Source organism: Cantharellus anzutake, assembly GCF_015039405.1.
Source record: "Cantharellus anzutake strain C23 chromosome Unknown EI90scaffold_65, whole genome shotgun sequence".
NCBI lineage: Eukaryota > Fungi > Basidiomycota > Agaricomycetes > Cantharellales > Hydnaceae > Cantharellus > Cantharellus anzutake.
Window position 1 is genome coordinate 135,932 of NW_024067015.1, and position 16,483 is coordinate 152,414.

Sequence of the window (16,483 nt, forward strand, 5' to 3'; positions counted from 1 at the left end):
AGAGCTGCCAGGCGAGCGCGTATCAATCCTAGTCGTCAAGGTAAGCATACACGAAGACCTGAAAAGGGACGGTGCTAGAGCACGTAGAAGAAACCAAAGACATGATCATAGTCTGTTTGAAAAGTGTGCAAACACAAGAGAAATCCGGCAATTGAAACACGAGGCCGCGCAACGTCGGTGGCGATGAGCTTGATCAGCAATTGAATTCCGGTTGAATAGCGCTCAAGATTGGGCAGGTTATGTAACAGCTCTCAAGATGGGCGCTAAAGAGGCTCGTCATCATGGTGTGGGTGTGTGTATCATATTATCTGTGCTGTTGGCATATGATGGAGCGTACAATGGGTTACCCTGTACACAATCATTACATGGCCACGCTGATGTCCCATCTTGCCAGCTCTCTGACCCACCATATATCCGCCGGTGTCCCATCCATTCGCCCTTTATCATCTCTTCCTGCAGTCACCGGTATCCACAACACCGCTCCATCCCTCGAGTCGCAATGACCTAAGTTGGAGGAATGAAGAGGGTTAATCGGGTAGCCCACCAGGGATGGTGCCATTGTAGATTGCCTCCCTGTGAGCGACGGTCGCAATGGTGCGTACCCTGGCATTTTGTAAGGCAAGGCACCAACGTAACCCGATATTACTTATGTAAGGGTTCCAGACATGCACACCCTGACTGACATTAATATTATCGACGGCGGGTTGTCGCCGTCGCTAACGCAGCACAGTTGCCGCGGACAAACTACGTAACTCATGGTTCTACATAATAACGGTCTGCAGGGCCTACAGCACGAAAGATTCTGCCCAATTTCTGACCACGCCTCTCCCCTTCTTATGCACCTCAAACCGCTTCACATCCCTTGAAATGATAACCGCATGGCTATTTACGACCCCATCAATATAGGCCAATTTCTTCTTGAGCTGTGGGATACTGTTCAAATTCATCGCCATTTGCAACTGTAACGGCGTCAATCGCGGGCTGATTGCCTCAATCTGAAAGTTCGTCTCTTGGGCTTCATCTGGATTCTCTAAATGGAACCCTCTTGCTCCGGCGTTGCCGTTGGCCATAGGGGCTGGCCGTCTAAGCCCCGCATAAGCGTCATTATCTTGCTTTGATACGCCACCTGCGTCCTCTACACGGCCGAGGGATGAGGAGAGGTAATCGGATCTGGATGTGTTTGCTTCAAGGAGACGAATGCGTTCTCGAGATGCTCGAGAGTCAAGGGACAGACGAGCTATGAGTAGGGGTGCCACGGTTCTCAGAGAACCGGTTCGAACCGGGACCGAACCGTGAACCAAACCATACTGGAACCGAACCGTGGTTCGGTTCTGATCTGATTCCAATCCGGTTCAGTTCTGGTTCTCTAAGTTGGGAGGGTATCGCGAACCGGTTCGAACCGAACCGAACCACAGAACCATTGAAGGATTGTAGCCTCAGCCATGATGTTGAATAAACAGATATTGCGCATACATTCATCAAGTATTTTGTTCATGGCTTCAGAGATCAAGGTCTTTGTGTTGGACGCATTTGGGGATGGCCGAAAAAAATTGAAAAGGAAAATTGGCTACACACATTTGGAGTCTTGGACACCTGGCGCAAATCTGGCAAATTTTAGACAAATCTATGGGGGCCTGAAAGCGAGTTCCATATGAACCAAAAATCCCATTACTTGGTTGGTGGTACAGGCCTGTTTGAACCGTTCTGGACCGAACCGAACCGGGACCGAACCGAAATGCAGTTCGGTTCGGTTCAGATACTGGTTCGGTTCTGGTTTGACACTATTGTCAAAATGTGAACCGGTTCTGGTTCTGGTTCTCAAAAAATGGCCCCAGAACCGAACCGAACCGAACCGTGGCACCCCTAGCTATGAGGACTATGAAGAAAAGAGGAAGGAGGATTGGCAGAAGGGCGATAATGAGCTTGGATGCGTAAGTTCTTTGAGTCCAGCGCAGTAACAAAGTAGTCTGCAAAGACTTACAATATTAAACGGCCAACGTGCCTGCAGGACGGATGGGACGAATATCTTCCTGCGAAGGGACTCGATATAAGCCAGAGATAGGAGGCGTGTCTGGGGTGGTGGAGGTGGAGGCACGTCTGGAAGTCTGTAAGACTCTATAATTGGGGAATACCTCTCGTCTAGTTTCCTGGACGCGAGAATGGCTTTACTCCTTGTAATGTGATGAGTATAAGGAGGCGACGCACACTTCGATTCCATTAACACTATGGGCGAGGAATGGATCCTCGGTTTCTATTGCCGCTGTGAGATAGGGCACAACAGTATCATTTATGCTGTGTAGATATATCGATGTGCATGCAGTTCTAGGGGAAGAACTAAGAACGTACCAATTAGCGTATATGGTGATGTGGGGAAAGAGGCTTAGTGCCTTAAAAAATATGCTGTCTAATGATTGAAATGTCACCTATAAAGATTGGTAAATGAATACGTTTGTACAAACACACCCCTGCGATTCATGATGTCTAATAATGGGCGTCCATCGGGTCCATCCCACTTATCCATCGCCCAAAATTGCTCTCCCGTTCGACTAAGAAATTTCGGACCGAGAACTGCATGGATACTCGAAACAGTTGTAGGATATCGTGGGATTCCAAGGTGGGGTGTAGCAATGGTAACGAAATTGACGGGTTCCACAGCCGCGAAGAAATCGGCATGATGCAGTACTCCAACGACGTAACGGGCTACCAGGCCACCGAGGCTATAGCCAGTGATGGAAAACCTGATGACCGTGTCGCCACTTGACTGTATGGCTTGGATTCGCTCGCGTATCTAGGGGTTCAGATGAGCCGGCTTTGTGCAAGTCGCACCAAGTGAACACACTACCTCGCCGACAACACGTTCTGCACCCCAATCTATCCCATCGTATGTCTGGACTGATTGATTTGACTGCGCTACGAGGACGTCCAGTTCAACGCCAGCGTCAAGCCGGGATCCAGACCGCGATGGAGGATTCGAATGAACCTCTGTAATAGTATTGGCAAGTTCCTCGAGATGTTCACAAGTTCCCCACATTCCTGAATAATCGTCAAACAAAGCATGTACACGAAGGCGTATGGCACTGGACAGACCATGGATAAGGACTAGGAGGTGTATCCTCCTTGTCATGCTCGCTCCCAACAACTCCGCTTGCTCCAGCTTGGCATTTAAAGCGGCAGCGTCGTCCGCAGTTGCCATGGTCAAACGATATAGGGGGCCCTAAGGGTCAGGATGCGCGTTTTATTTTGGACCAGTGAAGCAGGCGCTGTGCCCCTTTTTTGATCACATCACGGATGGAACCAAGCCTTGCCATACGACACCCGTTGCCAATGAGGCAAGGCACATCAGCCTTGACTAAGTATTAGAGATGCGCAGTATAAAACCTTCCCAGGTTTATCACACACTGCATGATTCTCGGAACATATCAAGAACGACACTACACAGTACTATTGTCTTTACCAATATTCGATAGACCGAAAGCCAACCATACCGTTCTCGCCTTTCTCTCTTCTCCGCTTGATCTCGCTTTCCCACTTCTCAAACCATCTATTCATTTTTCCTCGTCCCGATTCCGTCCCGACATTTACCGTAGCAATGATCTTGTCCCAATGGGTACTTAAAGCGAAACAAGATAGTTCAAGAAAGGATGAATGCTCTGAATAGGGTACTCCGTAGAGCATGAGCCGTGGCGTCGAGTTGCGCGTGGGCACCAGGGAAGAGGGGAGGAACGTCCGGGATTGCATGCGTGTTATGAGGGGAGCAAGGGCTGGGAGAGTGTCAGTTCCAGCGGGAGGCGAATATCTGAGCACCACATCAACGTGCAGATGAAGGAAGGATCAGTGTTCGGTTTCGAGACCGGAATGAACGTAAGCACTTACGTCCATCCTGTAGGCCGAAACCCCACAACTCGAGTGTACGCGCCTTTGAACTGTGAAAGATAGTCCCCTATTTTGTCTCTGTTCAGCGCACCGAGGGGGACAAGGTGTATTTGGGCTTCATAAGGGTCGTTCGTGAGAAGGGCATGCAACTCGGGATCATCTTGGCATCGCAGAATGGCTGCTTTCCGCTTGTCGCAATATACTTTCGAGGATAAAGCATTAGCGATGGCCTTCACGATGCGTTCTTTACCAATTGAGTATGTGCTACGAGAAACGCGTGACGCTAAGGCATTTATCTCATTGTTGATGGAATTACCCACCCAACCATAACTAAAGTGCGTCCCTCCCGAAGAGAGGCATCGTCATTATGTTGCCCTTTAACTATTGGTCTTGCCCAGACGTCAATCGATGGCTTCGGTTTCATAGAGATTTTTCCCGTTAGATCAGACTCTGAGCTGTTGGTGGGCTCGGTTCCGAGCACCAACCTCGTTGCGAGAGTGGCACATGCATCGATCACTTGTCGTTGCGGAGGGAAACAATACTAAATGAATTTGAGCTCGGCATCCAGGGAAGCAAATCTGGGCTAAGTGGAGCTCACTTTGGGATTGAGATAAGTAGTATCGAGGTAGATGATATCCAATTTTTTCCCCTTGATGGCAGCATGTAGAGCATGTTGGGGAGAAGCACGAAAATCACCACAGTGAAGGTAGCGGAACACACGCGGAGAGCCAACATGAGGTGATTTGAATGTTGAGTCGCCTGCATTCACCGTTCGCCGTCCTTCAAAGAGAAATAAAACAGAGCCCGGGCCTACCAACGTGCCCTTATTAGTATGGACAGATCGAAGTAATAGCAATACCAGAACACACAATGGTTAGCTTCAACGAGGGTGACAGTGACTTCAGTTTCAGGGACCAGTGTCGGGACATCCATTGGCACGGGGTGGATCCACTTCGAGTTGACTCCGAGCATTAACCTGATCAGATTCCCAGTTGTCTCTAGGAGAGAATCAGTACCGCAACAGGGACAAGGGGAAATGGAATTTTTCACCTGAACAATATATAGGTCCATTTGCCCATTTCTCGTTAAGGGCGGTATAATGATCTGAATGCGCGTGCCTTCGGGGCACGACATCAGCACAACCAATTCACTCCAAAAATCAGTGGGAACGGACGTTAGGAAATACGCTTTCACCCCAGGTATTTTCCCATAGCGAAACGCGTCTACAGCGATCGGCATTCCGGGCATAACTTTGTAGAAGGGCGCGAGTCTTCTCCCGCCGTGTTCTCCTTTCTGAGCCAAGCGCGCTGCATCGAGCTTTGTTCCTGGCCGCGCGTGATCCAACTCCGCTTGTTTCCAAGCAGTATTCTCTATGTGAGAACTCATAAGGATAGAGAAAATGTTGGGTTTGTAAGGGGATGTAGCCACAGGTTCACTTGATTGTTGTGAGGAATCACTACGTGACCTCTTGAGACACGCGCCTAGATGACTAGTAGAATTGCAGGGCTGGGAAGGATTGGTTTGAGACTAGAAGAAAGATTCATGAACACATGCCTCTTCTTCATCAAATGCTGTCCCCCAAGCTGAACGTGATGGGAGAGCGACATTATTTGTGTCTCCGGTGATCGCCCCACATTCACCATCCTCTCCTAAATCTCCAAGCAACGCGTCCTCAGTAGACTCTACAATTTCATCGTCTTCCAAAACCCAGTCACGAATGGCTGCAAGTCCGGGCTCATCGTCGTCCAGGATAACGAGCTTGCTTCTCACCGAAGGTAAATCGGACGATGGGTAAGGGGGAGAAGCTGCAATATCACGAGACGTTACTGTCAGGTCTTCCCCGGACACCCCGGGTCCACCCTGCCGAGTTTTCTTTTGAGGTGGTCCAAGGGATTGGGGGGTACTTCGATGTCCTTCATCACCAGATGAATCATCGATTAAAAGGGCCGTCTCTTTCGATGAGCCCTCTGGTCCAAACCGAGAAGATGAGGGTCTGGTTGAGTCGAATGACGCACCAAAGTTGCTTTCCTTGAGTTGATTTCGGGGCGCAGATGAGGAAAAGAAATCAAGGAGGGTAGAAGACCCGTTCAATTTCCGCCTGACCATGTCATCTCTTGAGGAATCCACAACGCCCTTAGACTCGAGGTGTTCAGACACGTGACCAGTTTACTAATTTAATCCAGCAACTTTTCGGAGCCGTCAAATTGTTGAGATTGAGTTTGGGATGTTTCAACCTACTCCAGCGCGTAGTTCGATACCTTGAAAGACAATTACCCCGTAACAGGACAATAAACCAAAATCCCAGTGACTCAAATGGAGCTTCTTCTGTGACTCGCCTCACCTCCTGTCCTGGGAGCAATCTTTCGTCGTCCATTTTTGCAGTACTAACGTTTAAGTTTAATGTGGGATCGGTCTTTTTTGTTTTTCAATCTAGAAATCATCCAGAACATTCTAGAACTTGTGATGACTCAAGCGCCTATTTCGGGTTTCATCAACATCATTTCATGAGTGTTGACTCATAGCACTGACAACACTGCTCCTGTATCGCACCCGCATAAACTCTAGATTACCTCGTGTTCATCCGGTCCCGATGATGGGCTTCAAAAAAAAACCAACCAACAATAGGACTCCTCCTCTGAGTCACTCTGGCTGGTAGGATCCTGCTGATAGCTCGTCACAAATCATGGTTTGGGAGTCATGTTGGTATTATCTCCAGCACTTATAAATACCTACTCCTACCCCTACTGCTTACTACTCAGGGCTCTAGATTGCCGCAAGTACCAACATTCTACTTGAACTACGCTACCACGCTCGCATTCGCCCTACTCTGCAGCGATTTCATATACTATTCCTCCGCTTCTCCATCATGGCGTCGAAAGGCTACCCTACGAGCTCCAACCAGGCAAGCGGAAAGCGTGCGGCTGGCGAAGGGAAGCATATGCCGGGCTCGGAAAATACGAGCCCTAATGTGACGCCAGGGGCTTCTTCGCAGCACTCGCAGCAGGGCTTCAAGCCTTGGGTCCAGAATCCCGCCGACGTCACGCTGTACAATCCCCGCCACCAAAAGCAGAAGTTTGACCGATCACTGAAGTATTCCAACCAATGGGAGCCCGGGATGCTTCCCGAGGATGACAAGGGCCACTAGGATTGCGAATATCCCCGCTGGCGAGAACTTCAGCAAGCCGGCCCCATATTGGTCACCCTATATCCTGTATTGAAATAACCCAATGTGCTTGCGACGCCCACCCCCCCCAACGCCATACGGATGATGTTGAGGCTCCTATCTTGATTCAATTATTTACTTAATTCTTGGGATATTTCGCAAGTCTGTATTTGAATGTTTGTCTTGAGGATTGGTATTAGGACTATTGCTCTCTCTCATACTGTGTTTTGTGGCGACACCCTCCAGTCATATCCAACCATGTATCTACGTTCATGCTCGAGTTGGCTCTGATATCCTGAGCGCATGATAATTAACTGACATTCTTAGTGGCTGTTCGTTTCGGTAATTTCCTGTCACAAAACACCTGCTTCCATGGTTCCAAATATACAGGACTACCTTTACAAAAAAGTTACAATAGGCAGTGAGATTGTACGCCCTAGACGCGCATTCCATATCCTGGGTTCATAATTCATCACTCAGGTCACCTACCGTGTCTTAAGTCGCGAATTCTCTATACACGTCAATGAGGCGAAGAGGCAAGCAACAAATCGGCTTCTGTTCTGTTTGCTGACTTGTAGGATCATAGGGAACTGGAGAGGTTTCATTCATTCTCATTAAAGGGTCCTACTCCTGTACATGCAACGTACCTACTTGCGGGAGTGCCGGAAGCCACATTCCAAGACACAAGCATTCCAACGACTGAGGACACTCACGAGAAAGCGCTTTTTACTCGATCCCTATCCCATTCCTCTATTATGCTTGTTCGCGGGGAGAATCTGGAAAGTGAGTGATTTGTGCAACCTATGATAGCTTAATGGAATCTTGAGGAAGACGTGTGTTATGCGCAGAAATAAAATCTCAGTTCACTCGAATAAGCTCCATACACATATACGGCATATCCCCGTCTACTCTAACTGTACGTAGGTTTCTACGCTAACACCTATTTATTAAGCCTGTTTTCCAGGATCCCGTTCTCCTTACTACGACAGCACCGGGGGTCCGAAGCAAGGACGATGCCTCCCGAAATCCCGAATATGCCAAGTTAATTGGCACGACACTTAACCCACACTGGAATGAGACGATAAAGGGGAAAATGATGGCCGAGCCTATAAAACCAGCATCCAAGGCAGTGCCGAAGCCTTCCGGCTTTGCTCCAACGCCTCCAGCTGGCCCCAAGGTTACTGAGGGTGCGTCGACCAAATTACCGAAAGCCGAGGAAAAGAAGAGGACAGGGACGCTTGACTGGGGAAAAACGAAGACGAAGGCAATAGAGGAGAACAAGGTGCGGTATATGGGATCATTCGTGAGAACGCAGTAGGCCTCACGTGTGGCTTTGTGTAATGTGTACGGGTCCACAGGATGGTGAAGGGGCCACGAGCGCAAGATCTGTGTTAGCTGAGCGTAGCCCTTCGTCCTCTAAGACTTTCGGAGCCGATGGGCCCTCACCTATGCTCATTGAGCCGTCCTCTGGGGACCCCACTCCTCCTACAAGAACGGCATCTGGTCGCCGGCTGCGAAAACGTATCCTTCTCTCGGATGAAGAAGTTGACGAAGATCCGAAAACTACCGCCAAGGTTTCTCCACCAAAGAAGAGGAAATCCGTTGCTCCGGAAGCCAGCGACGACGATTCGATGGCCGGTGTTTCAAAGAAACTGAAGGGCTCGAGATTAATGGTCACTTCCGATGAAGAACATTATGCCCCGGGGTCTGGTGAGATTATGGATTTGCATAACCAATATGTCTTTCGGAGCTGACTTCCTTAGCCCAAGAGCGAAAGGTATCCCACGGTGATGAGTCTGAGAGTAGCGGACCCGAACACACCCCCCTCAGTGCCAGCGAGCTCCGTCGTAAGATGCAAGACCCTCGGTTCAAGGCCGAGAGGATAAAGGAAAAGCAGAAGAACAAGTCTTTTGGCATCGATGTTTCAGCTGCCAAAGGAAAGCAAGAGGCCGCACGCGCAGCACGGAAGAAAGCGCCCAAGGGGAAAAGGAAAGTTCAGAAGACTAGGACTTACAAAGATGCCAAGGGAAGGACTGGTATGTTAGCCGAGAAATCCTTGCTGCTTTATCCATTCACGAATGACCTCGTTCCCCAGTCACGGAAGACTACTCATCTTTCGAGTCAGATGAAGAACCCAAGACATCTGAAGCCACATCCGGACCGAATTCCACTGGGACAGGAACAAAAGTAGCTCATGGACAAGCGACTGGCAACACCAGCATTGACCCCAAACCTGCTACAAGGACAAAAGCGTCCACGAACGATGAGAAGAAACTACCTATCCAGAAGAAAACACCGGTGGATCCATCCACGAAATCAAATGTCAAGCCGCGAAATAGCGGTCAACAGACGCTTGCTGGGTTCTTCAAGAAGTGACTTCACATCAAGGTTTGCAATGAGTGGGTATTCTACGATCAACTTTTGATTCTACGGATCGGACTTTGTTCCACCTCGATGAGAGGATACAAATGTTGAATGTTTGTACGCGTATTATCATTATCAAAGACCAAAATGAGATCTTGATTCACCTCTCATTCGGAAACCCGGTGTTTGCCGATTGCACTCGACTCGCCGTTGGTGAATGGATTGTGCATTTCTTGCTGTCTAAAGCAACGTCCAGGGGCATGAGCACTCCCCTTGTCTGAATGGAACAAGATTCATCTCACCACCAGAGCCAGCAATCATCACTTGTTGACATCAATCAGCCGGATACAATACTCCCCACTACACGCTCCAGTGCTCGCGTTCGAGCCGCAAAACAGAGAGAACAGCAATCAGAGCCCTCTTTCTCCGCTCAGACACCCCGCTCACCAATCACTCTCCGAAGTCGAACCGCCCCATCCGCTATCATCCGAGGAAAACAAAGAGAACCAAATCGGTGAGTAATCCTCCTTCGTGTCGCCGCGTCACGTTGGACTCACAATCGATTTGCATTGTCAGCAGTAATCGCCGCTCAACTGCATCCACATCCACAACTGTCGCTAGTGAGGAGACCGTCATCGACAAGAAAGGGAAGAAACGCGCCGCCCCGGAGCCTTCACCGTCACCATCGTCCTCCAGTGCCGAAATCGACGAAGAACTATCGACGAACCCCTCTCCTCCGAAGAAAGTCCGTAGGACTCGCAACTCTAACAAGGTTACATCAGAACCAAGTGCCAATTCTACAAAGTCACCGCAGACAAAGAAGTCCATGAGTAAAAGGAGTAAAACAACCACCGCGGGTGCCAAAGGCAAAGCCACGAGGTCAAGGATGAGTGGCGGGTCATCTACTCTTCTTGATGGTGATGTCGAGATGTTTGATGCGGACATGCCATTCGAAAATGACTACATTGATGAATCCATGGACACTCAAGAGAAACCTCTAGAACGTGGCGAAGCAGACGATTCGGACGGTCATCACGGTCAGTCAAGGGATGATGGAGATACCTCTAAAAGCAAGGCTGAGGCTGCAAGTGCTACTACTGCCTCATTGGATGCTCCTGGTGCCCCAGCGACATCATCAACTGACCCGCTGGCTATGTTTGCTGGCGATGCGTCGTCCGCCGCCATGGCACTCTTCGGCAGCGATTTCCGCTCTCTTGGTGCTCATATGTTGGCTCAGTCCACGAAACTTAAAGGATATCTCGCCGCCCTCAAGCCTACCTCCGATGCTACTGTTCGCTTTGCGGCACTTCAGGAGCTCAACGAGCTTCTTGTTATGAGCAACGAAGACACGCTCTCCGGGTATTTTCAGGTTGATTCATTTGTTAAGGAGTTAGTGGGTATCTTGGGTGGAAAATCGCCAGTATCAGATGATGAAGATGGTGATGATCTAGAGGAGGATCGTGATGAAGAGGACGAGGATGCTGCTCTCGCGGCTGCTCTTGCCATGAGCGGTGGTGGGGTTACTCAAGGGGACGAAAACCCTGAGGCCCAAGTACTTGCCAGTCGATGTCTGTACAACTTGATGGAAGCGCTACCGGGGACTGCACATACCGTTGTCTATCACGGAGCCATTCCTGCCTTGTGTAGCAAGCTCCTGGAAATTACTTTCATTGATTTGGCGGAGCAAAATATCAGTGTAAGCGGAATCTTGCCCGATTTTTCCTCTTTGTAGTTGTTGAGGTTCCTCATAGACATTGGATAAGATTACCGAAGAATGCGCAGGAGCCGTCGCTCGTCAAGGTGGCCTTCCAGCGCTCCTCAACTTCCTCGACTTCTTCAATACTTCCGTTCAGCGCACAGCGCTCCATGCGGCTGCAAATTGCTGTCGCAACGCATCGGCCGAGATTTTCAAGACGATCCGCGGCGTCTTCCCTATACTTCGGAACGTCTTGTCTTATCCCGATCAGCGTCTTGTTGAGAGTGCGGCTCTTTGCGTCATCAGGATTATAGAAAGCTACCATCGATCGCAATCGGAACTGCTCGAGGAGCTTCTTCTTCAGGACGATTTGGGGGTTATTAGGGCAATCAACAACTTGCTGAATCCCGCGGCAGGCAGCCCAGTGACCTCAGGCTCCACGTATACGCTCCTCTTGCGCGCGCTGAGCACTGCCGCAAAATCGAGCCCTAAGATTGCCATAGCTCTCCTTGAGGCAGATATCGTCAATATAATTTATCAGCTCCTTACTGGCGTTCTGCCTCCCAGCGAAGTCTCGAGGAGTGCTGCTGAATCGTTGGCAGATATGACCGTGATGCAGAACCTGGCACATCGGCCGAAGGATCAGGTAGAGGAAGGGCTCAGCCTCGTTTCGGAACTCATGCCTCCATTACCTAAAGGCAAGCTGGTCGGACGGACAAGTATATGTGACACAATGCTTACCAATCGGTGAACAGATGGCGTTTTTGATCAGCGGGCGTATTCTGAGAAGGCTCTCGCACGCCTTGCCAAAGCCAAGACGAAGGCGGAGCGTGCCGCATCGAGGACCAGTCGATCAGCAGGCGTGGATACACCACCCACGGACGAGAATGTGGAAGTTGTCGAATCGAAAGACCCCACTTCAGGGCAGGACCCTATCACGCGTGTCTCGCCTCCTAATGCGCTGTTGGAACTCCCTTCCGCACTGGCTGTGACATCGTCTGAACCACGGCAGAGTGCTTCAGCAACGCGCCTCTTCATGCTCCGTTCCAAACCTGAGTTAGTGAATAAATTCATGGGTCTTATCATCCCTGTTTTGGTGGAGGTTTATGCGGCAAGCGTGGCGCTCACTATCCGCACAAGGACATTAACTACGCTCCTAAAAGCGTTGTCATTCCTGGACAGTACATCACTTTCAAAAATTGTTGAGGTGCGTTTTCAACGACTCTCACGCTCACGCTCTGATGTATTGCGGATAGAATGTCCCTGTGGCCAGTTTTATCGGGTCCATTTTATCCTCCAAAGACCAGCAATCTCTCGTAGCCAGTGCCCTTCAACTTGTTGAACTTTTCCTTATCACGCTTCCATCCGAATACACGGCTGCCTTTCGGCGCGAGGGCGTTTTGCACGAAGTGCTGGCTATTGCGGATCAGGAGCTTAGCCCGAAGATTAAAGCCGAGCCCAACAGTTCCTCTAACACCCCGGTTCCAGAAGACGTCCCCAGTATTGGTGCCTCATCCCTGGTCATCTCATCGACATCCCTCAGGCGTTCCGCTCCTTACCCGGATTCGCAGGACGCTAACATTCTCCGTGCTCGTGTGATCAGGCTCAAGTATCTTTCATCGCCATCTGTTTCTTCTCTTGCTAGTGGGAAGGATACCTTTGCTTTGTTACAGAACCTCGTGCGAGGGCTTACTAATACCTCCGCTAGTGAGACTGAATTCGGAGCAGTGCTTGAGGGCATCGCTAAGCTATTCGAGGACAAAGATACTGGCCTATCAAGCTTCGAGCTATTGCAAAGTGGACTTGTCGATGAGCTTTTGACGTTTTCAACTGCCGAGGGGCAGGAAGGTGAATGTTTCGCCCAGATAACACTTACACGAGTGCTCATATAAGGTAATTCCCAGTTCACCTGGATCGTCGCCGCGCCCTCCTTATTTCCGCCCTGAGCCCTCCGAACATTTCGCGCACATCTTCCCCCTTTGCGACCTTAGTCAAGCGATTACAAGAGAGTCTGACAAGAATTGAGTCTTTTGAGGTTGTCACAGTAAACCCAGCTGGCGATGGTACGACCCACTTCATAACATTTTCATGGTCTTTTTAGAGACTCTCAATTCTCTAGATTCAAGGCGTAACTCGGCGTCTCTTCTTGCGCGACAGCTGAGGCTCCGACTTGTAGGAGAGGGTGCCGACGTACCGAAGAGTTGCACAAACATCACCGTCTCCATTCATGCCATCGCCACCTTCCAAGCGTTGCATGATTATCTCCGGCCGAGATTGTCGTCCCAAGGTCTGCCCCCCTCTCGCATATCCGGCATGCTTGCTGCTTTTGCAGCGGCGGCAGGGTTACCGCCCGGTGCCCTTTCTCGGCCACCTCCAGGCCCTGCCTCCCAACTAGGTTCAGAACTTGCTGGTGATAATGCTGATCCGCCTATAGCTTCCACCACTCAATTGGGGCCATCATCTTCGACAGCCGACAGCTCCCTGACAGCTCCACCAGCAGCATCAAAGGGTACCAAAGAGCCCAAACGGGAGCCTACGAGACGCAGCCGGCGGTTGAGTGCAAAGAGCGCTGCGACTTCAGGGGCTTCAACTCCTGTTGGATCTGGCGTTCCAGTGACCGGCGGCATCCCTTCACTAGCTCCTACAGGGCTGAGTGTTGCTTCTAACGACCTTGTTGAAATGGATGGTCAAGATGACAATTTTGTGGATGCGGAAGTTGATGCCCAGGTAGTCTCTCACTATTGTGGCTTGAGGTGCCTGCTTATCCTAAGTGTAGATGTTCAATGGTGGGGGGAATGAAGCTCCACCAGCCGACGGGAGAACTGTCAGTGTTGCCGTGGCAGATGAAGGCAAGATTGTTGCCCAGACTCCTGAAGGTACCCGTGTTGCAACACCCAACTCGATCCGGGACAAGGATCCTTCTTCTGCGCCTCCGCCATCCTCGAGCCGACGGTCCTATGCCTCTGCCGTGAAGGCACCGCCCACTGACTGGCATGTCGAGTTCTCTATAGACGGACATCGGATTCCGCTAGACACTACTGTTTACGGGGCCATTCATCAACACGAAGCAAGAAAATCGAACAAGCCCTCGCAATACCTTGGGTCCATATGGGCAGGTGTGCACACTGTCAAATTCAAGAAGGTTTTAGGGCCGGCGCCTGTAGTCAGCAGTGAGCATGGCAGCTGTTGACCTTGATATTCTAGGTCTAAGTAATACTTAGCCGCAGATGCGCTCGAAAGGTTCACCAGTTCAGCCTCAATATCTGACGATTCCGTCACATCTAGAGTCCTTCGACTCCTTCGGGTTTTGTATGAAATTAACACGGACCTCACAGAGGAGAGCCTAAATTTCGTAAACGCCCGCGCCTTGCCAGAACCAGCGTTCGTCAACAACAAGCTGACGGCTAAATTGACTCGTCAGTTGGAGGAGCCAATGATTGTTGTGAGGTGAGTATCAGACAAACCCGCAGATCTGTATGCCAACAAATTATTGCGTCCTTAGCGCTTGTCTTCCCGACTGGGCAACAGACCTGCCTCAGAACTATCCCTTCCTCTTCCCGTTCACGACGCGCTTCACTTTCCTTCAATCCACTTCGTTTGGTTACGCACGGCTTATGAACAAATGGCAGACTCAAAGCAGTCGGAATAACGATAGTTCATCACGTCGCGACGACAGCACTCACTCGCTTGGGCGGCTTCAACGACAAAAGGTTAGAATTTCGAGAAAGCACTTGCTTGAATCCGCTATCAAGGTTCTGGAGTTGTATGGCTCTTCGAGTTCTGTTCTCGAGGTTGAATACTTCGAAGAAGTTGGGACAGGCCTCGGGCCCACCCTTGAGTTCTATTCCTTGGTGTCGAAAGAATTTGCAAGACGTAACATCAAAATGTGGCACGACAATGACATAAACGTCCTGGGACCGTATGTTCACCATCCATTGGGCCTATATCCAATGCCTTTTGGCTCCTCAGACCTCGCGAAAGAGGGGAAAGGAATGGGAAAGTGGGTATTATACTAGGCTTGCTTGACATATGAAGTTTGACCAAAAACAGGAAAAGATGCGACATCTTCCGGCATCTTGGACAATTTGTTGCAAAAGCACTTCTAGATTCACGCATTATTGACATATCCTTTAATCGTGTTTTCTTACGCCTGGTGCTTGGCCGCGATGTCCCCCGGTCCATTGACACATTAATGGTGAGACGATTGTTGGTGGTTCACATACACTCTTTGACTTGTTTTTACAGGCCATTGACAGTGGACTTGGAAGGTCATTGGCTAGAGTACAGGAATATGCTACGGCAGCTAAACGGATTCGTGAGGATCGAACATTGGCAAGTACCAGAAATCTTGAATTCACAAATCTCATCTGATGTCTATCTCGTTCAGACTGAGTCCGAAACGATGACAGCTTTGGCTTCTCTCCGCATCAATGATGCCTCCCTCGATGATCTTGCTCTGGACTTCACGACCCCTGGGTATGATATCGAGCTCCAGGTCAGTCACTCCATTGGCGTAATACCGTCCCGTTTTCTAAAGCTGTTTACTGTTAGCCTGGTGGAACCAGCGTCAATGTCAATTATACCAATGTGCAGGAATACATTGACTTTGTTCTAGATCAGTTCCTTGGGCGTGGGGTGCAGGCGCAGGTTAAGGCATTTCGTGAAGGGTTTTCGAAGGTTTTCCCAATTTTAGACCTTCAAATATTCACTTCCGACGAGATTCTCACCATTTTTGGAAACTTGGAAGAAGACTGGAGTACTGAGAGTGAGTTGCTAAGTGGATTCACTCGAGCGTTTGTCAAACATTTCTTTTAGCACTCTCCGAGGCCCTCAAGGCGGATCATGGCTTCAATACGGACAGCCGTCCTTTCCGGGATCTTGTACAGGTGATGTCGTCATACGACCTCGGTGCCCGCAGGGAGTTCCTACAGTTTATGACCGGAAGCCCGAAACTGCCTATTGGAGGTACGATAGGCCATTGCGCTTTCAATTTGAGGACCTTAATACTATTTTTTAGGCTTCCGCGGATTAAATCCCCCGCTCACGGTGGTACGAAAACCCCACGAAGCACCACTCACACCAGACGATTACCTCCCTAGCGTAATGACCTGCGTCAACTATTTGAAGCTTCCTGCCTATACTTCAAAATCAGTCCTGGGGGCAAAACTGCAAATTGCCATGAAGGAAGGGGGTGGAAGCTTCCATCTGTCATGATGTCAGTTACATTGCCATTGTTGTTTTCATCTATACCGCTCTCGCAACTATGTGGACAAGCATCCAAGATGTGCTATTTACCTTCATGCATGAATAGATAATCCATGTGCTGTTGTTAATCGTCCAACGCGAACTGACTTCTGACATCCCTGTTCTATTCCAATACATAGGGG

At 49.8% G+C, this 16,483-nt stretch overlaps 5 protein-coding genes across 5 annotated transcripts; 3 read left to right on the plus strand and 2 right to left on the minus strand.

Annotated features, from left to right (window-relative positions):
- Window positions 1–785: 785 nt before the first annotated feature.
- On the minus strand, window positions 786–3,193 carry EI90DRAFT_3130343 (putative serine esterase-domain-containing protein; the record flags this gene model as incomplete). Its single annotated transcript, XM_039064296.1, has 6 exons — window positions 786–1,331; window positions 1,982–2,171; window positions 2,206–2,292; window positions 2,347–2,404; window positions 2,464–2,788; window positions 2,840–3,193. 6 exons carry the CDS (start codon window positions 3,191–3,193, stop codon window positions 786–788), a joined length of 1,560 nt encoding a protein of 519 aa, XP_038911152.1.
- Window positions 3,194–3,297: 104 nt separating this feature from the next.
- Window positions 3,298–5,316, minus strand: EI90DRAFT_3245357 (DRMBL-domain-containing protein). Its single transcript, XM_039066557.1, has 7 exons — window positions 5,048–5,316; window positions 4,924–4,991; window positions 4,743–4,871; window positions 4,472–4,683; window positions 4,194–4,414; window positions 3,874–4,137; window positions 3,298–3,796 (listed from the first exon to the last, which is right to left on the minus strand). Exons 1-7 carry the CDS (start codon window positions 5,257–5,259, stop codon window positions 3,451–3,453), a joined length of 1,452 nt encoding a protein of 483 aa, XP_038911153.1. The 5' UTR covers window positions 5,260–5,316; the 3' UTR covers window positions 3,298–3,450.
- Window positions 5,317–7,392: 2,076 nt separating this feature from the next.
- Window positions 7,393–9,524, plus strand: EI90DRAFT_3076767 (DNA polymerase subunit Cdc27). The gene is made up of 8 exons (XM_039061675.1): window positions 7,393–7,465; window positions 7,517–7,572; window positions 7,623–7,819; window positions 7,885–7,952; window positions 8,001–8,318; window positions 8,395–8,746; window positions 8,800–9,072; window positions 9,132–9,524. Exons 1-8 carry the CDS (start codon window positions 7,409–7,411, stop codon window positions 9,410–9,412), a joined length of 1,602 nt encoding a protein of 533 aa, XP_038911154.1. The 5' UTR covers window positions 7,393–7,408; the 3' UTR covers window positions 9,413–9,524.
- Window positions 9,525–9,571: 47 nt separating this feature from the next.
- Window positions 9,572–10,536, plus strand: EI90DRAFT_2382550 (uncharacterized protein). The gene is made up of 2 exons (XM_039052955.1): window positions 9,572–9,897; window positions 9,958–10,536. The coding sequence occupies exons 1-2, from the start codon at window positions 9,682–9,684 to the stop codon at window positions 10,228–10,230; spliced, it is 489 nt and encodes a 162-aa protein (XP_038911155.1). The 5' UTR covers window positions 9,572–9,681; the 3' UTR covers window positions 10,231–10,536.
- Window positions 9,789–16,435, plus strand: EI90DRAFT_3282098 (uncharacterized protein). Its single transcript, XM_039066878.1, has 16 exons — window positions 9,789–9,914; window positions 9,977–11,096; window positions 11,152–11,815; window positions 11,852–12,303; window positions 12,353–12,944; window positions 13,001–13,159; window positions 13,216–13,823; window positions 13,873–14,266; window positions 14,318–14,543; window positions 14,599–15,096; window positions 15,147–15,291; window positions 15,342–15,428; window positions 15,484–15,591; window positions 15,648–15,861; window positions 15,912–16,061; window positions 16,114–16,435. Exons 2-16 carry the CDS (start codon window positions 10,227–10,229, stop codon window positions 16,308–16,310), a joined length of 5,364 nt encoding a protein of 1,787 aa, XP_038911156.1. The 5' UTR covers window positions 9,789–9,914; window positions 9,977–10,226; the 3' UTR covers window positions 16,311–16,435.
- Window positions 16,436–16,483: the final 48 nt, after the last annotated feature.

What these genes read in the sequence shown, in the direction of transcription:
- EI90DRAFT_3245357 (XM_039066557.1), bottom strand. Translation starts at nt 5,259, where the DNA reads ATGAGTTCTCACATAGAGAATACTGCTTGGAAACAAGCGGAGTTGGAT. An exon ending in CTACTTATCTCAATCCCAAA is followed by an intron (nt 4,415 to 4,471) that starts GTGAGCTCCACT and finishes AAATTCATTTAG; the next exon opens with TATTGTTTCCCTCCGCAACG. An exon ending in CGCACTTTAGTTATGGTTGG is followed by an intron (nt 4,138 to 4,193) that starts GTGGGTAATTCC and finishes CGTTTCTCGTAG; the next exon opens with CACATACTCAATTGGTAAAG.
- EI90DRAFT_3076767 (XM_039061675.1), top strand. Translation starts at nt 7,409, where the DNA reads ATGGTTCCAAATATACAGGACTACCTTTACAAAAAAGTTACAATAGGC. An exon ending in TTACAATAGGCAGTGAGATT is followed by an intron (nt 7,466 to 7,516) that starts GTACGCCCTAGA and finishes TTCATCACTCAG; the next exon opens with GTCACCTACCGTGTCTTAAG. An exon ending in AGGCAATAGAGGAGAACAAG is followed by an intron (nt 8,319 to 8,394) that starts GTGCGGTATATG and finishes ACGGGTCCACAG; the next exon opens with GATGGTGAAGGGGCCACGAG.
- EI90DRAFT_3282098 (XM_039066878.1), top strand. Translation starts at nt 10,227, where the DNA reads ATGAGTAAAAGGAGTAAAACAACCACCGCGGGTGCCAAAGGCAAAGCC. An exon ending in TGGCGGAGCAAAATATCAGT is followed by an intron (nt 11,097 to 11,151) that starts GTAAGCGGAATC and finishes GGTTCCTCATAG; the next exon opens with ACATTGGATAAGATTACCGA. An exon ending in AGAAGACTGGAGTACTGAGA is followed by an intron (nt 15,862 to 15,911) that starts GTGAGTTGCTAA and finishes CATTTCTTTTAG; the next exon opens with CACTCTCCGAGGCCCTCAAG.
- EI90DRAFT_2382550 (XM_039052955.1), top strand. Translation starts at nt 9,682, where the DNA reads ATGGAACAAGATTCATCTCACCACCAGAGCCAGCAATCATCACTTGTT. An exon ending in CCGCTATCATCCGAGGAAAA is followed by an intron (nt 9,898 to 9,957) that starts CAAAGAGAACCA and finishes CGTTGGACTCAC; the next exon opens with AATCGATTTGCATTGTCAGC.